Below are 20,893 nucleotides of genomic sequence, written 5' to 3' on the forward strand. Positions count from 1 at the left end.
GGTAATCCTCAACTCAGAATTGAAGAATTAGAACAGATTTCTTCTAGCCTGATATCAGAAATACTAGGGGTATTCTACATAGTGCCACACCATCACTCTTAATGTAAATCTCTCATTGCCTTGGAGCTAAACAACACACTTTTCTATATATATGTCTTTTGGGTAACTTTTATCCCCACACTGAAATTCTCATTAAAACCTGTTTAATATGAGAAATTTCACTAGTAAAAGCATGCTAAATAATGTTGCAACAAACACTGGAGCTGCTGGGGGTGGGAGGCAGATCAGATTTGTCAAGAGGAATGGTTAAACAGCCAAGACTGTGCATCACAATGAATTATCACAGTTAATTTAACACGATTTCCTTTTATTATTAAAACATATGTGGCAAATTGGTGGATATGTGAAAATTCATCTTAACCACATGCTAAAACTAGAAAGCCTTCAGATGCCTTTCTTTTTAATTAGAAATGCTTCAGTTTCATTTTCTTTTTAATTAGGATGATTCTATACCATGTAGCAAACTCCCTCAGTAAAGATGGGAACAAGAGAATGTGACTAGGTCTGGGTGATTTAAACTTAGACAAGTCAGATATGTCAGAGACTATGAATTCAGAGGTTCTCTGTATCTGGCAGTGTTTACTATAATCCAACAGCAACTACTCTTGTTGCAGGGGTCTTATGACCACTTATTTCTTGAATTGGGAACACCTTAAAGGTGAGACACAATGGATACAAAACTGAAACTTTATTAACAAGTATTCTATGAAGAATAGATCTTAATGGTTTCACTTAGATCCAGGCCTGCCTACAAAGTGGTCAATGGCAGGTAGGTTGGGAGGTGGGGCTGACTCAGGAGGTGGACCAAATGGAGCATGAAGTCTTCCTTTGAGTCTGCTGTTGGGGCATTTAAAGCAGCCTGCTCTGGCTCTAGTGCTCAGTTCTTCATTGGATCACCCACCCTCCCATTGTGAAAAGGTTTGTCTTGGGTAATTTGACCTTGCTATGGACTCTGTTGGTTGCCATATTCAGGGCCAGGCAGGAATTTGTCCACCAGGCCGATTGGCTCCTGTCTGTTGGTTTTGCCTACCAAATAGCAGTGGTCACAAATTAGGTGACTTAGGCATTGGGTAAACCTTAGTCTTGGATGGAGAGGAGGTTGTAGTCTCTGCCTACCCCTTCAAGTGAAAAGGTATCCTGCTAAAGGGATCTGAGATGAGTTGCTTCTGTACATGGGGAGTTCATATGCCCAAGGGGTGGAGGGGTGGGGGTTGGGCCACATCACTCCTCAAGATGACGATCCCCACAGGGGCCCTCCTATTTTATATAAGTCCTAGGACCCTGCACTGTCAGGTTAACCCAGAGCTTCACTTCTGGTAGACAGCCCAGAAGTTGGGGTTTATGCCCAATACCTATGCCAGACTTCTTACATCTTTAACCAATAAAGTTGTAGCTTTATTTGACCCATAAACTGTACTATGTCTGGTTCTTCCTAAATAGTTGAGGGGCAGTGGGTGGGTGGAATCTTGACACGACTTTGTTCATTATTTCCCTAGTGGGATAGGGATAAAAAATGTCATACAAGTAAAGTCATGGATCATGATGAAGTTCAGCAACATAAACTCAATCTGTGCTTTTTGTACATGCACTTCAAGGTGTATTTTTATCACATTTTCCAAAAGTTGTCATGCAAAATGATTGAATCCAGAGATAAATGTTATCACTGGTGCTATTTTTCTAGAAAAATAGGTGCTGAAATTCACCATGAACACCTCCCTTGTTCTCTTAGAATGGCAATGGAATTCATCTGAGAGGTTCCAGAACTGAGTTCCAGTGAGTTCCAGCTGAGAAAAAGACCTGGTTATCATGTTTTAAAAGCTGCAAATCAAGCAGCTGCTGGAAAAATCAGAGACAATGTATTAGCAGGAAAGAGAAAGTGCAGGAAGAATGCCTCCAAACACCAGCAGAGGAAATGGTGTGTGGTGTGTGCGGCCTGCTCCGGGTGTCATCCCTGAGAGGGACTGACATTGCTGCCCTGCCCCCTGAGGGGCTTTCTGCTCACTGTGGGCGGCGCCCCCCTGGGACTCTCGCCCTGCCCTGTTAAAAAAACCGCGGGCCAGGGTGAAGGCCTCTTGTATACCTGCTGCGAATGAAAAGGCATCTGACCCTCACCTGAATCTCATAACTCTCCTAACAGGTGATTTGGTCTGCAGCTACAGTGTGGCAATAAAGGATGAGATTGCCCACCAGATACCAGGCTCTCTACTATTCAAATTAAGCCCCAGTGTTTACACCAGCGTAATAGAGTTGGCTAGGATGCCAGAAGGGATACAATTAAGAACTTTCTCCATTATCTGCACAGCAAGGGGTGTACAGTCAAGAGTGCAAAGGCTGAAGTGACTCATTCCCTGCTGGTTACCTGCTTTCAGCAATAGGGGTCACTGTTTGGTAGTACCCAGTTGGTTAGCTGTCAGATTCTAGAGCTCCCTATAGGTGGCTCTTAGGTAATTCACAATATACAGAGTCCATTCATAAAATGTAGTGTTCATTCATAAAGCAGTAACATAAATCTCCATTGCTACATATTGGGTGTATATTCCAGTAGTTGAACATACCGGTTTATGGCCATGCTGTAGTGTGGTGCTTATGTGACTGTGAATAAAAGGTGGCTGGGCTCATTGTCTTGGGGTTTGGGGGGGAGAAGTGACAAAACTGATTTCCAATAAATGCCCCCCCTTTATTTCCATAACAAGTCCTTCATTCTGTACTCTGAATAGTGACACCAGGGATCTAGAAGGGACAGGGCTTGTCAGTCCAAGCCCTGCACAGTCTCATCAGGGCTGCCCTTAAGGCAATTGGAGCAATTGAGCCAAATTGGGCCCCACGTGCTGCTCCTAAGGGGCCCCACACACCAGGGCAATCTAGATGGATGTTATCTATAAGTTTTTGCAGACTTTGGCCCTACCAAAAAACAAACACACACACACACACACACACACACAACAAGTTGCACTCCACTGCTTCAAATTGGGCGCCACTGGCTAGCCCCAAGTGTCATAGTTGCTGAGACTAAGTTGTCCTGCCCTCACATGAAGACTTGGGTTTGCAATTTTGGGAGAGGGGAGACTGCAGCACTGGGAAGAGGGCAGGCTGGCAAGGCCCGCTAGATTGAGAGGCCCTAGGCTTCAGCCTACTTAACCTATACATAAATCCAGCGCTGCCTCTAATCATTTCCATTCAGTGAAAAGTGAAAATCTTCCCAGAATCTTCACCAAGGCAGCTTTGACTTCCTGGTTCCTCAGAGTATAAATAAGTGGGTTCAAAACTGGTGTGACTGCACTGTATATTAGGGTCACCATCATGTCCCTTTGAGAAGCATTACCCACAGAGGGGAGCATGTAGTTAAACAGGACAGGCACGTAGAGCAAACTAACCACCGTCAGATGGGATCCACAGGTGGAGAAGGCTTTCTGTTTGTTACTTTTGGATTTTACTTTGAAGAGAAGAAAAGTGATAATGTAGAAGTAGGAGAGGAGTGTTGCTATAAAAGGACCCATTGCAATGCAGCTGGTTACAGTATTGAGGAGCATGAGATTGAGGTGTGTGCTGCCGCAGGCCAGTTTCAGCAAAGGTTTGATGTCACAAAAAAAATGCTCAATGTGATTTTGCCCACAGAAGGGCAGACGGGCAGTTGCCACTGCATGCATCAGGGCATGAAAAAAGCCAGTGGACCACGTGGCTGCTGCCAAGAGTTGGCAGACATGCTTGCGCATGATGATGGAGTAACGCAAAAGGTTGCATATTGCAACATATCGGTCAAATGCCATTATTCCCAGAAGAATGACTTCGCTGCTGCCCAAGAAATGGAAAAAGTGGAGCTGGGCCATGCAGCCACCAAAGGAAATGGTTTGGACTGGCAACAGAAAACCAGCTAGCATCTTTGGAACAGTGACTGTGGAAAAGAAGATGTCAAGGCAGGAAAGGTTTCCAAGAAAAAAGTACATGGGAGTGTGAAGTTTTGGCTCAGCTATTGTGACAACCACAATAGCTGCATTTCCCACAATGCTGGCCAGATACATCAAGAGGAAGATAGCAAATAGTGTGTGCTGAAGCTCCCAAAGATTGGTCAGTCCCATCAAGATGAACTCTCTTACATCTGTTTGGTTCTCCATTGCTAAAAGACAATAGGGAGCAATAAGAGGAGGTGAGGGCATTGCAAAATGCTCATAAAATCATTTACCCGTATCAGAAAATTTTATAGTCAGTAGGCTCTGAAACCGCAGTGGGAATAGAAGGTGGACGAAACAGGTTAATAACATGCACACAGATGATGGAAGGTGACTTAGAACTTCCCAGCCTAATTGTAAATGCATCTCTCATTGAGTTTGGAGACATCAGTTAATACATACGAGCTTCATCTTCATATTATCTCTTATCTCATGGGGGGGGTGACTATTTGAACCTGCACTGTAGCATCAGAGTCCATCATGACCAAGAGAATCCATACTTTCAGTCAACAAACTCAAAAACATTCATCCAACATTCATACTTCTTTGTATTTTGCAATGCAGTCTTCCAATTAAGTAATGTGTACAGAAAAATCACATGCTGAGATGAAGAGTGAATGAATATGCATCTGCTAGTGAGGAAGACATTCACCAATGAATTATATTATATAAAATTTGTTTTGCAAACATGAGTATATTTAGAGAAATGCATGCAAACACCCAGTGAATCTTCATGCAGATAGATAGTGAAATTTAAAAAACCAAATTTAAGTTTGAAAATAATGAGATACTGAGAAAAACTAAACAGAGATATTTGGCCATCCCTACCACAGATACAGATACTAGGTGAATTTTGTAGCTGGTGCACAGTCTTACAATCTAGCTAGAATCTGGATTCCCTGCCTTGAAATACAAATGGGGGTAAGAATCAAAACAATGACAGATATATTTGGAAGCATACAAGTCATGAACTTAGGTTAGATTGCCTTTTTTGGGGGGGAAGTGTGCCTATTTGTGTGGCGGAGATAGGAAGGAGGCCTAATTTCGGTCAGTGTTTGGCCACTTGGGAATAGCTGGTGGACACCATTGTTTGGGGTCAGGATGAAAATTCAGAATGAAGTGGCTTATGGAATCTGCTGTAAGCTTTTGAAGGAAAAATGGGTTATAAGTATGCAAATGCCCTTCACCACATTTTACCGTTGGTGAAAATAGCATTCAGAATTTCAAAATTATAATGAATGCAAAATGTTCATAAAGAGTTCTAATGAGACTATGAAACTTAGTCTTTTCTGCAGTTCAGGTGAGATGCTAATTGTATGTTAAAGATGGTAGACTTTGCTGAAATATTTTCATCTTGCTTAGAAACACATCTGAAGACCAGCAAAGGGTATTCTGCCTCAAACCACAATAATGCAAGGGGCATTGCCTCCAAACAGTAATGATAACTCAGTTTTAGAATTAAACACTTAATGCAACAATGGCGGTGTTGTGTCCATGCCCATGTTACCCATGGAAACATACACATAGGCACACAGGAATAGGCACTCATATTTTAATACCAAATTCCATAAATAACTAAAGCAAGATTGTTATTGCTTTCTCTTTCCAGTATGCCTCATTGGGGATCTTCTGACATGTTGTCTAGGATCAAAGAATGGAAACAGATAGCATTGTTTAGGATAAATGTGTGCTAATCAATTATTTGAGTTGTAGGCCACCAATTCTATTCAATTTAGACCAGCCTTTCTCAACCTTGGGTCCCCAGATGTTGCTGAACTACAACACCCATCACCCCTAGCTAGCAAGGCCAGAGCTCAGGGATGTTGGGAGTTGTAGTCCAACAACATATTGGGACCCACAGGTTGAGAACCGCTGATTTAGACCCACTGAAAATAAAGAACCTAACTATGTAATCTTCAATAATTTCAGAAGATGCTATCTGTGTAGGACTGGCATTGGACACAATATTTGTATTTTATCATCATGAACATTTTCATTTTCTATTGTGTTCTTTACCAAGGTTTATTAGCTGTAGCTTTCTGCAAAACAGACTGTAATCTCAAACATGTACACTGCAACTTTCGTAAGAAAAAATGGGACAAACATAAATGGCTTCATTAACATCCTGTTATATACTGTGTCCTGTAAAGCTGCAGACAGCTCCTACCTTGATGAATCCGCTTGTCCATAACATAAGACTAGAAGTTAATTGAAGCTGAGAATACTATACAAGGTAGGAAGTCATATGACTTTTGATAGAAAAAAACAGTGTCACTGATTGCTGTGTGAACCACACATAAATATATGTGCCTAAACCCTGGTATGTAACATGTGACCCATTTGGGGAAAGAACTACCAGCATTAAGTTAGAGACTCTTGATTGTTCATGTGGGAATTGAATCTAGAAGCCTATCTATTTTGAGAAAATAAACTAGTTGCACTTTTGAGAATACAGATAGTGCTTTTGAGAATAGAAACAATTTGTGCAATCAATGCATGCTGGCAAGTTGCATTCAATGATCAAGCTTTTTACTTTTATTTTCTTTTAAAGTAGTATTATGAATTTTGTTTATTTCGGTAATATCTAAAAGGACTAGATTTCAGACTAGCAAGACACACATAAGAACTCATTCTTATGTGTGGCAAAGGGGGCAAAGAAAGGTCAATGGGGGGTGTGGCCTTTTAGTCTCAAAGCCAGACAGAGAGAACAAGGTGGTAGTGCTGTGGTTCCCCACCCATAACTTACTGTTACACCCAAACCTGGGGTGGTCATTTCCCCCCCTCTCCAAACAAACCACAGTGTCATGGACAAGCTGGATTCAAAAGAGTGATGGGAGGTACCAGCTGAGGAACCCTCTAGGGAACCCCCAGAGGAAGAAGGCTCAGAGCCGAGGAATTTGTGGTAAGATGACAATGAGTGGTCAGAGGGAGAAGGAGCAGACTGAGAGAAGGAGGTGTCAGAAGCAGAAGAGCAGACCCTCCAAGTGTCCCTATTTTCCAGGGATGTCCCTGATTTAGAGAAGCCATCCCGGTTTCTGATTTGATCCCAGAATGTCCCACTTTTCCTTTGGATATCCCTATTTTCATTGGAGAAATGTTGGAGGGTATGGAGTTATCTGACCTCCAAGCCATCTGAAAGCAATCTTGTATAGGGAAGTTTTTTTAAAAAAAGTTTAATGCTTTATTATGTTTTTATATATGTTGGAAGCTGCCCTGAGTGGCTGGGGCAAGCCAGTAAGATGTGTGGCGTATAAATAGTAAAAATATCATTATGGAATGGGACGTCCCTATTTTCATTGGATAAATGTTGGAGGATATGGAAGAGGTGACAGGATTTAGGGAACAGGAAGAGGCCAAGGCAGAGCACAGTTCACACTCTGAGGCAGAAGAGGGGGCTGTAGGGGGTGGAGCCAAGAGATAGAGAGGCAGGCTGCTGAAGAAGTCAGTGGGTCTCCCCCTCCTGCTGCAACCAGCTACCCTTTCCCTGGTCTCCTAGAACATGCTGAGAAATGAAAGGGGCAGAGCAGAGGGTGGTTGTGTGCAGACACAGCCTGAGACTGCAGGGGAAAGACCCTGGAGAGGAGGAGTTCTAGGCAGCACTGGGAAGGTGAGAATCTTCAGCCCTTGCAACTACTTCATCGGGGCAATACCTCGTAGAACGAGTTGCTGAGACCACTGGGCCGGATCTGTGGTTTGTTTCCTTGAATAAAAGAGTTAACTTCACTGGCCTTGGGTGATTTATTTTTTCGTTGCTGACCTACTACTGACTCCAGTCCTGACACACAAGTTGCAATCAATGTTTGTCATTGGTTTACTGGTTTGGATTTATTGAGACCCAGGTTCATATGGAATCTGAAGCAAGGAAATGTATGTGCTCCTGGCAGCAGCACAATCAGGAAAAAATGAAGCATCCACAAAAAAATACACAAAAACAAACCAAAACCCCCAACCCGACCCACTGCCCCAGCACATTTTGACCTGGTGCCAAAAGGTGTGTAATGAAGGCACTAGCAAAACCTCCTTGAGGAGACCATTCCATAAATGGGGAGCCATTCTAGAAAAGACCGGTTCACATATCTCCACCCTCCAGACCTCTTATGGAACAGGCACATGAAGAAGGGCCTCAGATTATAATCTCAGTGCCCAGGCAGATTTAACTATGTTTCAAAGCAAGGAGGTTCCATTCTGGACTGCAAGGCAATTTCCTGAAACCGCATCCACCTATCAATCAGCTGATGTTGTAAGTAATGTCAACTGATGGGAGGATAGAATTTAGTTCTTTATTGCATGTGCATCCCTGTTCCCTGCTTGGAACACATGTGTTCAGCCAAGACAAATCTCTGCATCATCACCACTATTATTATTATTATTATTATTATTATTATTATTATTATTATTATTATTATATTTTGCAGGCATCAGTTGTGATTGGGCCCTGTGTCCCATGCAGCCAATGTTTGTAAAATACAGGAGAAAGGATGCTTTCCTCACCCTATCCTCAGATTTCCCCAAAGCATCAAGCTTGTTACTGCCGTCCCCAAGCATCCTGCCACAAAGTGCCAGGAGCTAGAGAACCCTGTGCAAGAGATGTTTACAAGACAACCCAGTCATTTTTTATGTGATATCATAATGCTGTAATATGATCAACAGGAGGATTTCCCTCCCTCCCTTAAAATTGGCACTTGTGCTCAAGAAAAAAAGGGAGAGTTCATCCCTGATATATGAATGAGGCCGCAGCAATTTATTTTCGGGTCCTTTGATAAATAGAGTGCTTATTGATTACATAAGATGTAGAATGTAAAGCATATTTGGAGATTTTACTGAGAAAACACATCAGAAGTCCTTTAGAAGCAAGCTGAAGAACAACGACACCCATAAAATTTCTCAGGAGTTGTGGCTTACAAATTTAAACAAAAAAAATCATCCACTATCAGAGGCCTGTAATGATTTACCACAAAGTAAAACCCAATTGTCTTTCTCTTGCAGTTCTGCTACAGTGTGAGTTCCTGCTCTGGTGGTTACATGTCTAAGAGTACTACCATTGGAAAAAAACCGTCTTTGATCATTTCCTTTCAGTGAAAAATGAAATATTTTTTCCCCAGAATCTTTAGCAAGGCAGCTTTGACTTCCTGGTTCCTCAGAGTATAAATAAGTGGATTTAAAAGTGGGGTGAGTGCACTGTATATGAGGGTCACCATCATGTCCCTTTGAGAAGCATTACCCACAGAGGGGAGCATGTAGTTAAACAGGACAGGCACGTAGAGCAAACTAACCACCGTCAGATGGGATCCACAGGTGGAGAAGGCTTTCTGTCGACCACTTTGGGTCTGCACTTTGAAGAGAAGAAAAGTGATAATGTAGAAGTAAGAGAGGAGTATGGCAATAAAAGGACCCATAGCAACACAACTGGTTACTGTGTTGAGGAGCATCAGGCTGAGGTAGGTGCTACCGCAGGCCAGTTTCAGCAAAGGTTTGATATCACATAAAAAGTGTTCAATGCGGTTTGGCCCACAGAAGAGGAGACGGGCAGTTGCCATTGTATGCATCAGGGCATGAAAAAAGCCAGCGGACCATGTGGCTGCTGCCATGAGTTGGGAGACCTGCTTGCGCATTATGATGGTGTAACGCAAGGGGTTGCATATTGCAACATAGCGATCAAATGCCATGACACCGAGAAGAATGCCTTCACTGCTGCCCAGGAAATAGAAGAAGTGGACCTGAGCCATACATCCACCAAAGGAAATTTTTTGTGTCTCTGATAGAAAACCAGCCAGCATCTTTGGAACTGTGGTGGTGGAATAGAAAATGTCAAGGCAGGAAAGGTTTCCAAGAAAAAAGTACATGGGAGTGTGAAGCTTTGGTTCAGCTATTGTGACGAGCAAGATAGCTGCATTCCCCACTAGGCTGGCCAAATACATCATCAGGAAGACGGCAAAGAGTATACACTGAAGCTCCCAGACATTGGTCAGGCCCATTAAGATGAATTCTGTCACCTCTGTTTGATTCTCCATCACTAAAAGTCAGCAGAGAATAATAAGGTAAGAGGAGGTCACTGTAGAGTGCAAGTAATATCCATTACCTACAGTATATAAGAAAATTGTTCAGAAAGAAGTGTATAAAATTGCTCAGTGGCATTGTAAGAATGGTGAAAGACTGTTAACATGTACATAAATGATAAAGATGACAAAGAACATTTCTATTTAACTCTAAACCCACCTTCATTCTGTTTAGGTATTTTTTAATAATAATAAATATATTATAACTACTTATGAGAGTAGTACCTTTCTCAAGTAGCCTATTACTTGTTCGTGGCCACATCAAAGCTGAACCTGAGTGCACTCTATTCACCTGCAATTTCTAGAAAATGGTATTCAGAGACACACTGCCTCTGACAGGGGAGGTAGAAAATGGCCATCGTGACTAGTGCCCACTCATACTGTAGCTTTGTAGATTTCAAAACAGTTGATTACATCATCAATGTGGAAATTGGTTAGAGAAGCTGTCTGAAACCAACATGGATTCAAGACACTAACAAAAATGTTCTTCTCTTGATATTGGAATATGTTTGTTAAAAATAGTATGCCTGTATCCAGTGGTGATGCAGCTTTTTGACCCTTTTGTTTTCTATTCCTTAAAAGTATGAAGGTTTTCATACGTGCATCAGGTGGCAACAGAGTACAACTCCCAGCAGCTGACATGGTGTGTGTGCCTAACAAATACCAGGAACCTGCCTTGTAGCATCGGAGTCTATCAACAGAATTCATACTTTCAAAAACAACATGGGGAGCAAACACAAGCTTCTTCCAAAATTAACCCTTATCTGAATGGTGCAACTATAGCCTTGTAATTTGTACAAAGATTGATATACGGTACATGCACGTGCAGGCATAGTGTGTATATACATTCATCTATCTGTGAGCATCAACATACCAAAATGTATCCTATTAGAAAAAATGGGAGAAATTTGTGTTAAAATGATGCTGAATTTTCATGAGGACTTTTCTTTTTTAAAAAAATCACAAACTTGATGTGAAAATGTGAATAACCAAATTTAAGACTGAAAAGATGAGAAACTGAGTGTATGGGATAATTATTCTAGAATAATTATTGTGATTTTGAGATTGGTGATCTGGCATGGTCAACTCTTCCTGTCTCTGATTATCCCTTCCTGGCTCTGGTTATCTGTGTTTTATTGTTTTCTCTATCCTGGTCAGTAAAAGCCTTTGATGTATGGCCTGGCTTTTTGTCTCGTAGCTAAGCCTGTATAAGCCATAACAGGCCACAGGTCTATAAAATATCTAGTTTTGGGGCATAGAAGTCAGAAGTTTGGCACAGTCTATTGGCCACAGAGCTGTGCATCAAAGGCTACCTGGGGGTCACTTCGCCACTTCTTCAGGGCTTCTCAGTGGCAGATTGAAGTGCTTTCCTGGTAATGTATATTTTGCTTGCTGTTTGGAATAAAATCTGTAATCTTCTCACCCACTTGGATTTGTATTGCTTCTGAATCTAATTTTAAAAGAACCGTCTTGCATTTAGCAAGACACTGAGAGGTTAAAAAAATTGAGATATTTGCTCATCCCTGACACTGATACAGATACAATGTGAATCTTGTGGCCTATGTATGCTTCGCAGCGTTAGATACAATGAATTATTGTAGCTAGTGCACACCCATGAAATCCAGACGTTCTTGATAAGCCACCTTATTTGCATTGCAAAAAGGGTTGGAGGGCCAAAACAATGACAAAAATATTTGGAAAATGGGTTGCAACCTTGCTTGACACACATTGTGCTAAATATTCTGTTTGATCATGCTGCAGGCAGCTCCTACCTTGATGAGCCCATTAGATAAGACTAGAGGTAAATTGAAGTTTTGAATGCTGTACGAGGTATGAAGGGAGCCATATGTATTTAAAGGTGACAGGAAAAAATACACTCTGGTGGCTGTTTGAACCCCACATCGCTTTATAAGCCTAAACCCTAATATGGAACATGTACCCAGCCAATTAAAGATTTTTGCTGTCATTGGGGAAAACAACTACAATAATCAAGTTAGGGACTCTTGATTGTTCAGATGGGAACTGAATGCAAAAGAATATTGGTTTTAATAAAATAAACCATTGCTGCTTCTGATTGTGCAGTTTATGCTTTTGAGAATAAAATAATATGTGACATCGGTTAATTGTAACAAATTTTATTTAATGGCTTTTTTTTTTACTGCTGTAGCATCATTATATCTGGTTGTTTCAATAATTTTTAAAAGACTCACATTTCAGAGTAAAGGGTCTGTTATAAAGCACCATTATTTCCACTCCTTGAAGACTGATACACAGTGCAGATTTTTTCATTCCCTCTCATTTCACTCACGCACAAATCTCTACCAACCACTTCTATAATAAGTTTGAGTTCAATGTATTGAGAAAATGGTTGGCATGGTGGTATTAAGTAACACTTAGAACAAGCAATAATTTTCTATTGGAGCCCTTTCAGCCAACTAGGATCATTTCATTTTTGTTCCATTTATTATATTTCTATGCTGCTTTTCACTCACATGAGTGAACACCAACAAATCACCAATTGATAGTGTAATGGCTTTAGGGGTTGCTTGTGTGTAAATAGCCGCCGCTCTGGGCTAGGTTGGCTGGTTAAACCATTTCTCGCTGGACAGCCATCCACTCCGTGGCTGTTCAGTCGCTGGCAGAATCCGTCAGTGGGCATTTCTTAAACCTTTTCCAACATAAAAGCTGTTTGACGCCCAGTCTCCTCCTACTCTCCCTGCACGGAAGTCTTCTGCGCAGGGAGGGCGTGGGTAGCGGAGGACCTGTGCTCTCCCGGCTGGTGTCCAGTGAAGAGTCCCGGAGCCTGCTCTCTGCTTCCCCCATTGGCCCCCCTCTATCCCTGGTGTTGCGCTGATTTTCTTCCCCAACAGGAGACCTGCCTCTCTCCCTGCTTGGCCCCTCTCCAGCATCGCTGTGGAGCCTCACCTCCTCCTCCTCTAGTTCCGATGGCAGTTCCCTGACAGATAGGTAGAGCTGTGTAAAGGTGAACTTGAAAGGCTTTTTTAACGCTATCCAGAATATTGTTGGAAATTGATTTCATTAAAACATACGATCATTCTATTTCTATTATGCTGTTTTAACTGAGGTAAGGTGCTTGGATGAGAAATCATTGACTGTAATATGGATTTTATTATCAAGATCCTGGAACCTGGGGAGGGGGGAAAATTGGGGGGGGGGAATAAGGATGATATGTTTTTGGATAATATGTTTTGTTTTAATTTTGAATAAAATGTTTTTTTTTTAAAAAAAGATCCTGGAACCAAACTCAGTTTTGGATATCTAGTGCCATTGGGCCCAGGTTCTGATGAAACCAGGAAATGGCTTAGCTCTTAGCAACAACACAAACAGGAAGGAGTGAAGTATCCACAATTTCAGCTATGTTGTAATGTAGGGAACCTCCACCACACAGGCCAATTGTGGTCCACCGGGGGTTCAAATTTGGTCCGTATGCCATTTCTGCAAATCATGCTTACCTATCAATCAGCTGATGTCACAAGTGATGTCAGCTGGTGGGTTGGCGCTTCTAGTAAAATACTAACTTGCATGCCTGTTTCGTACTGGGAATAACCCAGGAAAGCAGCCCCAACTTTTTGCAGGCATTGCCTGTGGCAGGGATTCTTGGTAAAATACTGGTTAATTTCTCCACTCCACTCTCAATCACTTGATTGGTAATAGGTAATGGAAGTGTATAAACTATGCCTTAAAGCAAAGATGTCCAATTTGGCAGATGCCGTGATTTCCCCAAACCACATCCACGTATCAATCAGATGATGTCACAAGTGACATCAGCTTGTGAGTGGGAGGGTAGAGATTAATTCTGGCTTAGCTGTGGATGCAAGTGTCCCCCTTTTATGCTGGCATCAACAGTGAGATGGGCTTCTCCTGCATGCAACCAATCCTTCAAAGTACAGCCTTATTTCTCCTCTCTCCATCACCTGATGGAGAGGGGATAATCAAGGCTTTACCAGTCAGATACTTAGAACTCTCAAAAGCACCAAGCAAAGGGCAGGAAACACCTCTCACACTGTGATTCCCAAGTGAGTGAAAGCTTGGGAACCCTGCAGAAGGGATTTTTAGTGGTGGGAAGAGTAAAGCACCCATCCATCATGTGACTGATGAGCAGATTTCCCACCCACCTGTCAATCTTGGGCTCCAGAACCCAATAGGTTCTCCACCCAGGTTTAAATTGACATGAATGAGGACACAGCATCTAATTTTTTAAGTGCTTTGATAAGTTAATGGTCCATTGCCTTTCACAACAAGAGATAAAAGTACATTTGGAGATTTCACTTAGGAAACACATCAACAGAACTTTCAAAGAAAGCTAAGAAACCATGATGTTCGTATGGTTTCTTAGGAGTGGTGGCTTATATTATCTATGTTTAAACAAAAGATTTTAGCTGATATCAGAGACCTGCAATGATGTCCTGCATTGTAAAACCCTTTTTTTTTTGTTATTCTTCTTGTATGACCGTAGCATTTTGAGTTTCCATTTTAGTGTATGCTTGTCCTACTGTAGTATTATTCACAAAGTCTTTTCTGATTTTTTCCTTTCAGTGGAAACTGAAATATTCTGCCGAAAATCTTTAACACAGCAGTTTTGACTTCCTGGTTCCTCAGTGTATAAATAAGTGGGTTCAAAACTGGGGTAACTGCACTGTATATGAGGGTCACCATCATTTCTCTTTGAGAAGCATTCTCCACAGAGGGCAGCATGTAGTTAAACAACACTGGCACGTACATCAATCCAACCACCATCAGATGGGATCCGCAGGTGGAGAAGGCTTTCTGTCGACCACTTTGGGATTGCACTTTGAATAGAAGAAATATGATAATATAGAAATAGGAGAGGAGTGTGACAATGAAAGGTCCCATGGCAACGGAACTAGCTACAGTGTTGAGGAGCATGAGGTTGAGGTGGGTGCTGCCACAGGCCAGTTTCAGCAAAGGTTTGATGTCACATAAAAAGTGTTCAATGTGGTTTGGCCCACAGAAGTGCAGACGGGCAGTTGCCACTGCATGCATTAGGGCATGAAAAAAGCCAGCAAACCAAGTGGCTGCTGCCAAGATTTGACAAACCTGCCTGCGCATGATGATGGTGTAACGCAAGGGGTTGCATATTGCTACATAGCGATCAAACGCCATTACTCCAAGAAGAATGGCTTCACTGCTGCCCAAGAAATGGAAAAAGTGGAGCTGGGCCATGCAGCCAGCAAAGGAAATGGTTTGGACCGGCATCAGAAAACCAGCTAGCATCTTTGGAACAGTGACTGTGGAAAAGAAGATGTCAAGGCAGGAAAGGTTTCCAAGAAAAAAGTACATGGGAGTGTGCAGCTTTGGTTCAACTATTGCAACAAGCACAATAGTTGCATTCCCCAGTAGGCTGGCCAAATACATCATCAGGAAGATGGCAAAGAGTGTACACTGAAGCTGCCAGAGATTGGTCAGGCCCATCAAGATGAATTCTCTCACCTCTGTTTGGTTCTTTGTCACTAAAAGGGAGGAAGAAAGGTAGGTGAGATCACTGTAGAGTATTATTCATCTCCATCACCCGTATCAGAAATCCATACAGACATAAGCAGATAAAACTCAGTCTAATTCTAAACCCCCTTAGAGAAGTGATTTTCTTTTCCTTCAACCATTTTCATTCCTTTTGAGATTCCTAGTCATATCATACGGATGAATGACTTGTAAAATCTACAGACTTTTTAAACGTGCAGAGAAGGTCATGGGACACTCTTCCTGAGCCTTTACTCACGAGAACATTTATCCCAGCATCCTGTTCTCACAGTGGTAGGCCAGATGTCTATTTCCAGGTCACAAGCAGAACCTCAGTGCAGCTCCACTTTTTCCACCTACAATTCCCAGAAAATGGGGTGGAGGAAAACAGTGAACAAAAACCATAGCCAAAATGGTTAAGTCTCTTAAAAATAGAATCTAGCCAGACTCTGTATGAGAGAAAACCAGCAGGAAGCTGTTAATGAAAAATGCTGTAAGCTTTCTAAAGAATACAACTATCCAAAACATTAACTTGCATTAACAATACATTTTTGAGTTTGTGTAAATAACATCTAGAACTTCTACATGGTAATTACAGAAATGCAAAATGTTTGGAGAGTGCTCTAATGTATAGGGAAGTTTTTAATGTTTAATGTTTTATTGTGTTTTTAATATTTTGTTGGAACACGCCCAGAGTGACTGGGGCAACCCAGTCATATGGGTGGCATAATAATAATAATAATAATAATAATAATAATAATAATAATAATAATAATTGTCTCTTTTGCAGCTCAAGTAAGGTATTAACTGTATGTTATACATGCAGGCTTTGCTGCAAAATTCTCAATGAGTCTCTGCTTAAAAAGCACATCTGAAGCACAGCAGAAGGTATTCTGCCTCTAGCAACATTAATACTGGGAAATTAACTCCAGACATTGATTATAACTCAGTTTCAGTATTAAAGACTTCATAATCCAACAAAAGCATTGTTTTGTCCTTGTTTCTGTTACCCACAGAAACAGACACAGAGATATGAATACTTCATTGTCCATCACACAGGAATAGCATTGCAGGGATTAGATTAGATGATCCTCAGAGTCTCTTCCAAGTCTTTGATTCTATAAGACACTAACATTTTAGTATCTGATTCCATAAATAACTACAGCAGTGGTGAAATGAAGGGGTTTAGCCAGGAATTTTGCCCTGGGTGAAGCCTCTAGAGCAGTGGTTCCCAACTTTTTTTGGTCATGATCCACCTAAGCCACCTAAGCCTCTCGAAATCCTGATTCCCCACCCCCCACCCCGGTGACATATAATTCTTATTATTCAAAAAGTGAACTCCTATTAACTTGGTCTAATTCATTCTCAAATTGCCACCGTTAAAAATCACCCTTGTGGGGCGTGTGCCGCATGTTGAGAACCATGGCTCTAGAGCCATTGAAGCTCTGAGCCTCCAAGCAGTAAGCCTGGTCTGCCCAGTCACACAGACCCCACTCCATAGCAGTTTTGCTTTGCCTTTGTTGGCTCCCTCGTGTGACTCTGTGCCTCAGTGGAGTTGGAAAGCAATGAAGATTTTTCTTTTCTGTTGCAACAGAGTTCTCTCCCTCCTTGCAAGGAAGACCCAGAACAAAGGTGTGTAACAACTTTTAAAGACTTTAGAAATACATACAGAATTCCTTTAACTAATGTCTAAAATATAACTACTAATTTCCCAGTCACGCTACATATGTAACAGAACCTTAGGAAAACGTCAGGCATGCAATGGAAGGGCACTTCCTCCTTGAAAATAGATTCGCAAAAAGAATTAATGCAACTTATATGGTACCTAAAGTGACTACAAAGTATAATTTCCTGAAATGAGTAACCTGGATAAAACCCTTTCCTCTGTGTTATCATAATTAAAATTTCATTTTTCTATTGTGTGCTTTAGTCAGGTTTATCAGCTGTAGATTTCCACAAATGCAGACTGTCAGCACAAACTTGTATACTTTCATCCTTGGAGTAAAGAATGGGATGAGCATACATTTCTTGATTAACAGATAGCTATATAGTGCATTCTTTCAAGCTGCAGACAGCACCTACTTTGATAAGTCCGCTTGTCCATTGAACTTGAGACTGCATTAAGTGGTATGAAGGAAGTACAGTATTTAAAGGAGACAAAGCAACAACAACAACACTCTGATTGCTGTGTGAGCCCACACAATTTTAGTATGCAACATGTGCCCAGCTTGTTAAGATTGTTGGCCGCCGTTGGGTAAATTAGCTACATTCATTAATTTAGTGCCTCTTGATTGCTCATGTGGGAATTGAGTCCACAATGCTCTTTATTTTGAGAAAATAAACAATTTGTGCTTTCGATAATACAAAGTGTGCTTTTGAGAATACAAAAATTATGCAATCCATATATTCTGCTATGTTGCTTTTAATGACCAAGATTATTTTTAACATCATCAATGTTTGCTCTTTCAACAATTTTTAAAAAGGCTCACATTTTTTAGTAGATACTCCATCTTAACACCATTCTCTCCTCTCTTTAGAAGTTGTGTGCCCAGGCCCCACCACATGCAATGATTCCTGATTTAGGAAAAGAACCAGTCAAGACACAACATTTACATTTTGGGGTCAAAAAAGTCCACAACTTTTATTCATTGCAAATGTAATAGGTTTGGCTGCTGGAAGTATTTCCAAAGGGGTTTGCCCCTGAGACCAGGAGGACCTATAACATACATCAAAATGGGTCACTCCCACAAGAGAACCACCTTAAGGGGTTCAATGACCATAGCCCCCTCCTAGGCATCTTCCTGGATCCCTTTAATGGGATACCTCTTTCCTTTGGTAGAACAAGCAGAGGATTACAGCCTGCCCTCCACCAAGACTAAGGCCAAGCAAATGCCTAAACTGCCACATGAGCCAAGCACTTTTGGCTTGTCATCAAACCAATCACATTTTCAACCAGGCCTTTAAGCCTCCAGGCATTATTCCCTGCAGCTGACAGGTGGACACCGTCATGTCTAAACAAGACCTCTGATTTGTGCAAACCTGTTTGGGGACACCACAGCATTGCCTCCTTTCTAACAGTTCATTAGAAACTGTTTTGTGGGTAAGTTACATGGCATGGCTCAAAGTTCGAAAGTATGGCTCAGGCTACCATCTTTGATTTATTCCTCAGCATCTCCAGGTAAGACTAGGAGAGGACCCTGTCTTACACCCTGGAGAGCCATCATCAGTTAGTCAAATAGAGCAATGATCCAATTCTGTATAAGCCAGCTTCCTATGTTTGAAAGATAATTCTTCTGCATAATATTTTCCTCAGAGCAGATTTTACCTCTTGATTCCTCAAAGTGTAGATCAAGGGGTTTAAAACAGGTGTGACCACACTGTACAACAGAGTGATGCTCATTTCCCTTTCAGAAGATTCACCAGTAGAGGCAAGCATGTAGTTGAAAATAACTGGAACATACAAAAGTGCTACCACCGTTAGGTGAGAAGCACAGGTTGAGAAGGCCTTCCAACGGCTCTGCCATGACTGGACTTTGAAGAAGAGGAAGGAGATGATATAGAGATAAGAAAGGAGAGTGAGAAAGAAGGAACCTAGAGCAATGCAACTTGTGACAACATTGAGGAGGGTCATGTTGAGGGCCGTGCTACTGCAAGCCAATTCTAGCAGGGGCTTGATGTCACAGAAAAAGTGCTGGATAAGATTGGGGCCACAGAACCACAGCCGGGAAGTGACTACTGTGTGCATTAGGGCATGAAAGAAGCCTGCGGCCCAGGTAGCTACAGCTAGTGCAAGGCAAGCCCATTTATTCATGATGATGGTGTAACGCAGAGGGTTGCATATGGCCACATAGCGGTCATATGCCATGACTCCCAGAAGCATGCCTTCACTGCTGCCCAGGAAGTGGAAGAAGTGCAGTTGAGTCAGGCAACCAATAAAGGAGATAGTGTTGTGCCTCTTTAGGAAGCCATTCAGCATTTTGGGTACAGTAACTGTGGAGCAACATATATCAAGGCAAGAGAGATTTCCAAGGAAAAAATACATGGGGGTGTGAAGGCGTTGCTCAACCAGGACTACTGCCAAAATGGCCCCATTTCCTAGCAAGCAGGCCACATAGAGCAGCAGGAAGACTGTGAAAAGCATGTGTTGCTGTCTGTGGTCATTTGCTATACCCAAGAGAATGAACTCGTAGACCTCTGTCTGGTTCCCCATCTCTGTGCAGATAAAAAAAATAAAAATGGGGGGAAATAGGCCAGTGGTTTTAGAATGGAATTAGAAGAGAATGTACTGTAGTGATGAATGAATTGAAAGACAATGGATTGTGGTGTTGGGACTGAAGCCATGAAGGCAATTTGACAAGGCTTCTTTCCCTGGTCAGTTTTTAAATTAATTTTAAGGAAAACAATATGAGATAGAAAGGCAAGAAGATTATTTTCAAAGTATGTAGTATTTCAGCAGAAGTCCAGAGTGTTGGATTAAATAATCTCCATCATTTCTTCCATCTTCGTGATGCTAAGTAGAGTGCTGAATGCAGGGTGGAATACATCTGATGCGATATTTATCTCACTCTGTCATTCCTGAAAGAGTGATGAATTTTCATTAGTGCAGGGATAGTCAAAGTGGTGCCCTCAAGATGTTGTTGGACTCCAACTGCCACTAGCTCTAGCCAGTTTGTTCAGGAATTGAGTGAGTAATAGCATCTTCTGGAGGGTACTGCATTGGCCGCCCCTGAATTAGAGACACAGTTAGTGACATATTGAATAATCAGATCACATTTTGTATGAAATGAGTTTGTTAGAGTCTCTTCTATCCTACACACACTCTCTTTCTCTCTCTTGCTATTCCCAGGTAGAACACCATTCCCGCTGTGGGAGAAGTGCAAAGCAAAAAAAATTAGTGGTTGCACCTTCTCTCCATCACCTGTTAACACTTCACTGTCTTGTCCAAGCAATAAACATATCCCTCACTTCTTTTTCTTGCTCTGAACATAACCAAGGAACCACTTTGCATGGCTTTGTCAATGTTTTAGCAACCTTTGTAAACCTGCCTTACATCACACTTACAGGCTTGGGCTATCTATTGCATTGTTCTGTGGTTATATGCCCCTCCTTCCATTTCATAGGCACATCCTTTAAAAGACTCAACTCACCAGAGTGCTCACCAAACAACCAAACTGGCTTCTTCAGATGTGTCCCATGATTCTTTTTGTTCCCCCTTCCTTTCATTTGTTAAATGTGTAGAAAATAACAAAAACAACAAGTGTTGCATAAACTACAAAAAAGTTTGTTTTTGTTTATTCAGACTGGCAACTTTAACTGGCCCCTGTAGCTGTG

The 20,893-nt window shown here is 41.7% G+C and overlaps 4 protein-coding genes across 4 annotated transcripts; all 4 read right to left on the reverse strand.

Annotated features, from left to right (window-relative positions):
* Window positions 1–3,227: 3,227 nt before the first annotated feature.
* Window positions 3,228–4,172, reverse strand: LOC128400983 (olfactory receptor 12D1-like). Its single transcript, XM_053363765.1, has one exon. The coding sequence runs from the start codon at window positions 4,170–4,172 to the stop codon at window positions 3,228–3,230; it is 945 nt and encodes a 314-aa protein (XP_053219740.1).
* Window positions 4,173–9,079: 4,907 nt separating this feature from the next.
* LOC128400942 (olfactory receptor 12D1-like) lies at window positions 9,080–10,018 on the reverse strand. Its single transcript, XM_053363676.1, has one exon. The coding sequence runs from the start codon at window positions 10,016–10,018 to the stop codon at window positions 9,080–9,082; it is 939 nt and encodes a 312-aa protein (XP_053219651.1).
* Window positions 10,019–14,584: 4,566 nt separating this feature from the next.
* LOC128400406 (olfactory receptor 12D2-like) lies at window positions 14,585–15,544 on the reverse strand. Its single transcript, XM_053362589.1, has one exon. It carries the CDS (start codon window positions 15,515–15,517, stop codon window positions 14,585–14,587), a length of 933 nt encoding a protein of 310 aa, XP_053218564.1. The 5' UTR covers window positions 15,518–15,544.
* Window positions 15,545–18,833: 3,289 nt separating this feature from the next.
* On the reverse strand, window positions 18,834–19,772 carry LOC128400407 (olfactory receptor 12D1-like). Its single transcript, XM_053362590.1, has one exon. The coding sequence runs from the start codon at window positions 19,770–19,772 to the stop codon at window positions 18,834–18,836; it is 939 nt and encodes a 312-aa protein (XP_053218565.1).
* Window positions 19,773–20,893: the final 1,121 nt, after the last annotated feature.

The sequence above is a fragment of the Podarcis raffonei genome, chromosome 13 (assembly GCF_027172205.1).
Source record: "Podarcis raffonei isolate rPodRaf1 chromosome 13, rPodRaf1.pri, whole genome shotgun sequence".
Lineage (NCBI taxonomy): Eukaryota > Metazoa > Chordata > Lepidosauria > Squamata > Lacertidae > Podarcis > Podarcis raffonei.

Coding starts and splice junctions, on each gene's coding strand:
- LOC128400407 (XM_053362590.1), bottom strand. CDS start 19,772: ATGGGGAACCAGACAGAGGTCTACGAGTTCATTCTCTTGGGTATAGCA.
- LOC128400406 (XM_053362589.1), bottom strand. CDS start 15,517: ATGGGCCTGACCAATCTCTGGCAGCTTCAGTGTACACTCTTTGCCATC.
- LOC128400983 (XM_053363765.1), bottom strand. CDS start 4,172: ATGGAGAACCAAACAGATGTAAGAGAGTTCATCTTGATGGGACTGACC.
- LOC128400942 (XM_053363676.1), bottom strand. CDS start 10,018: ATGGAGAATCAAACAGAGGTGACAGAATTCATCTTAATGGGCCTGACC.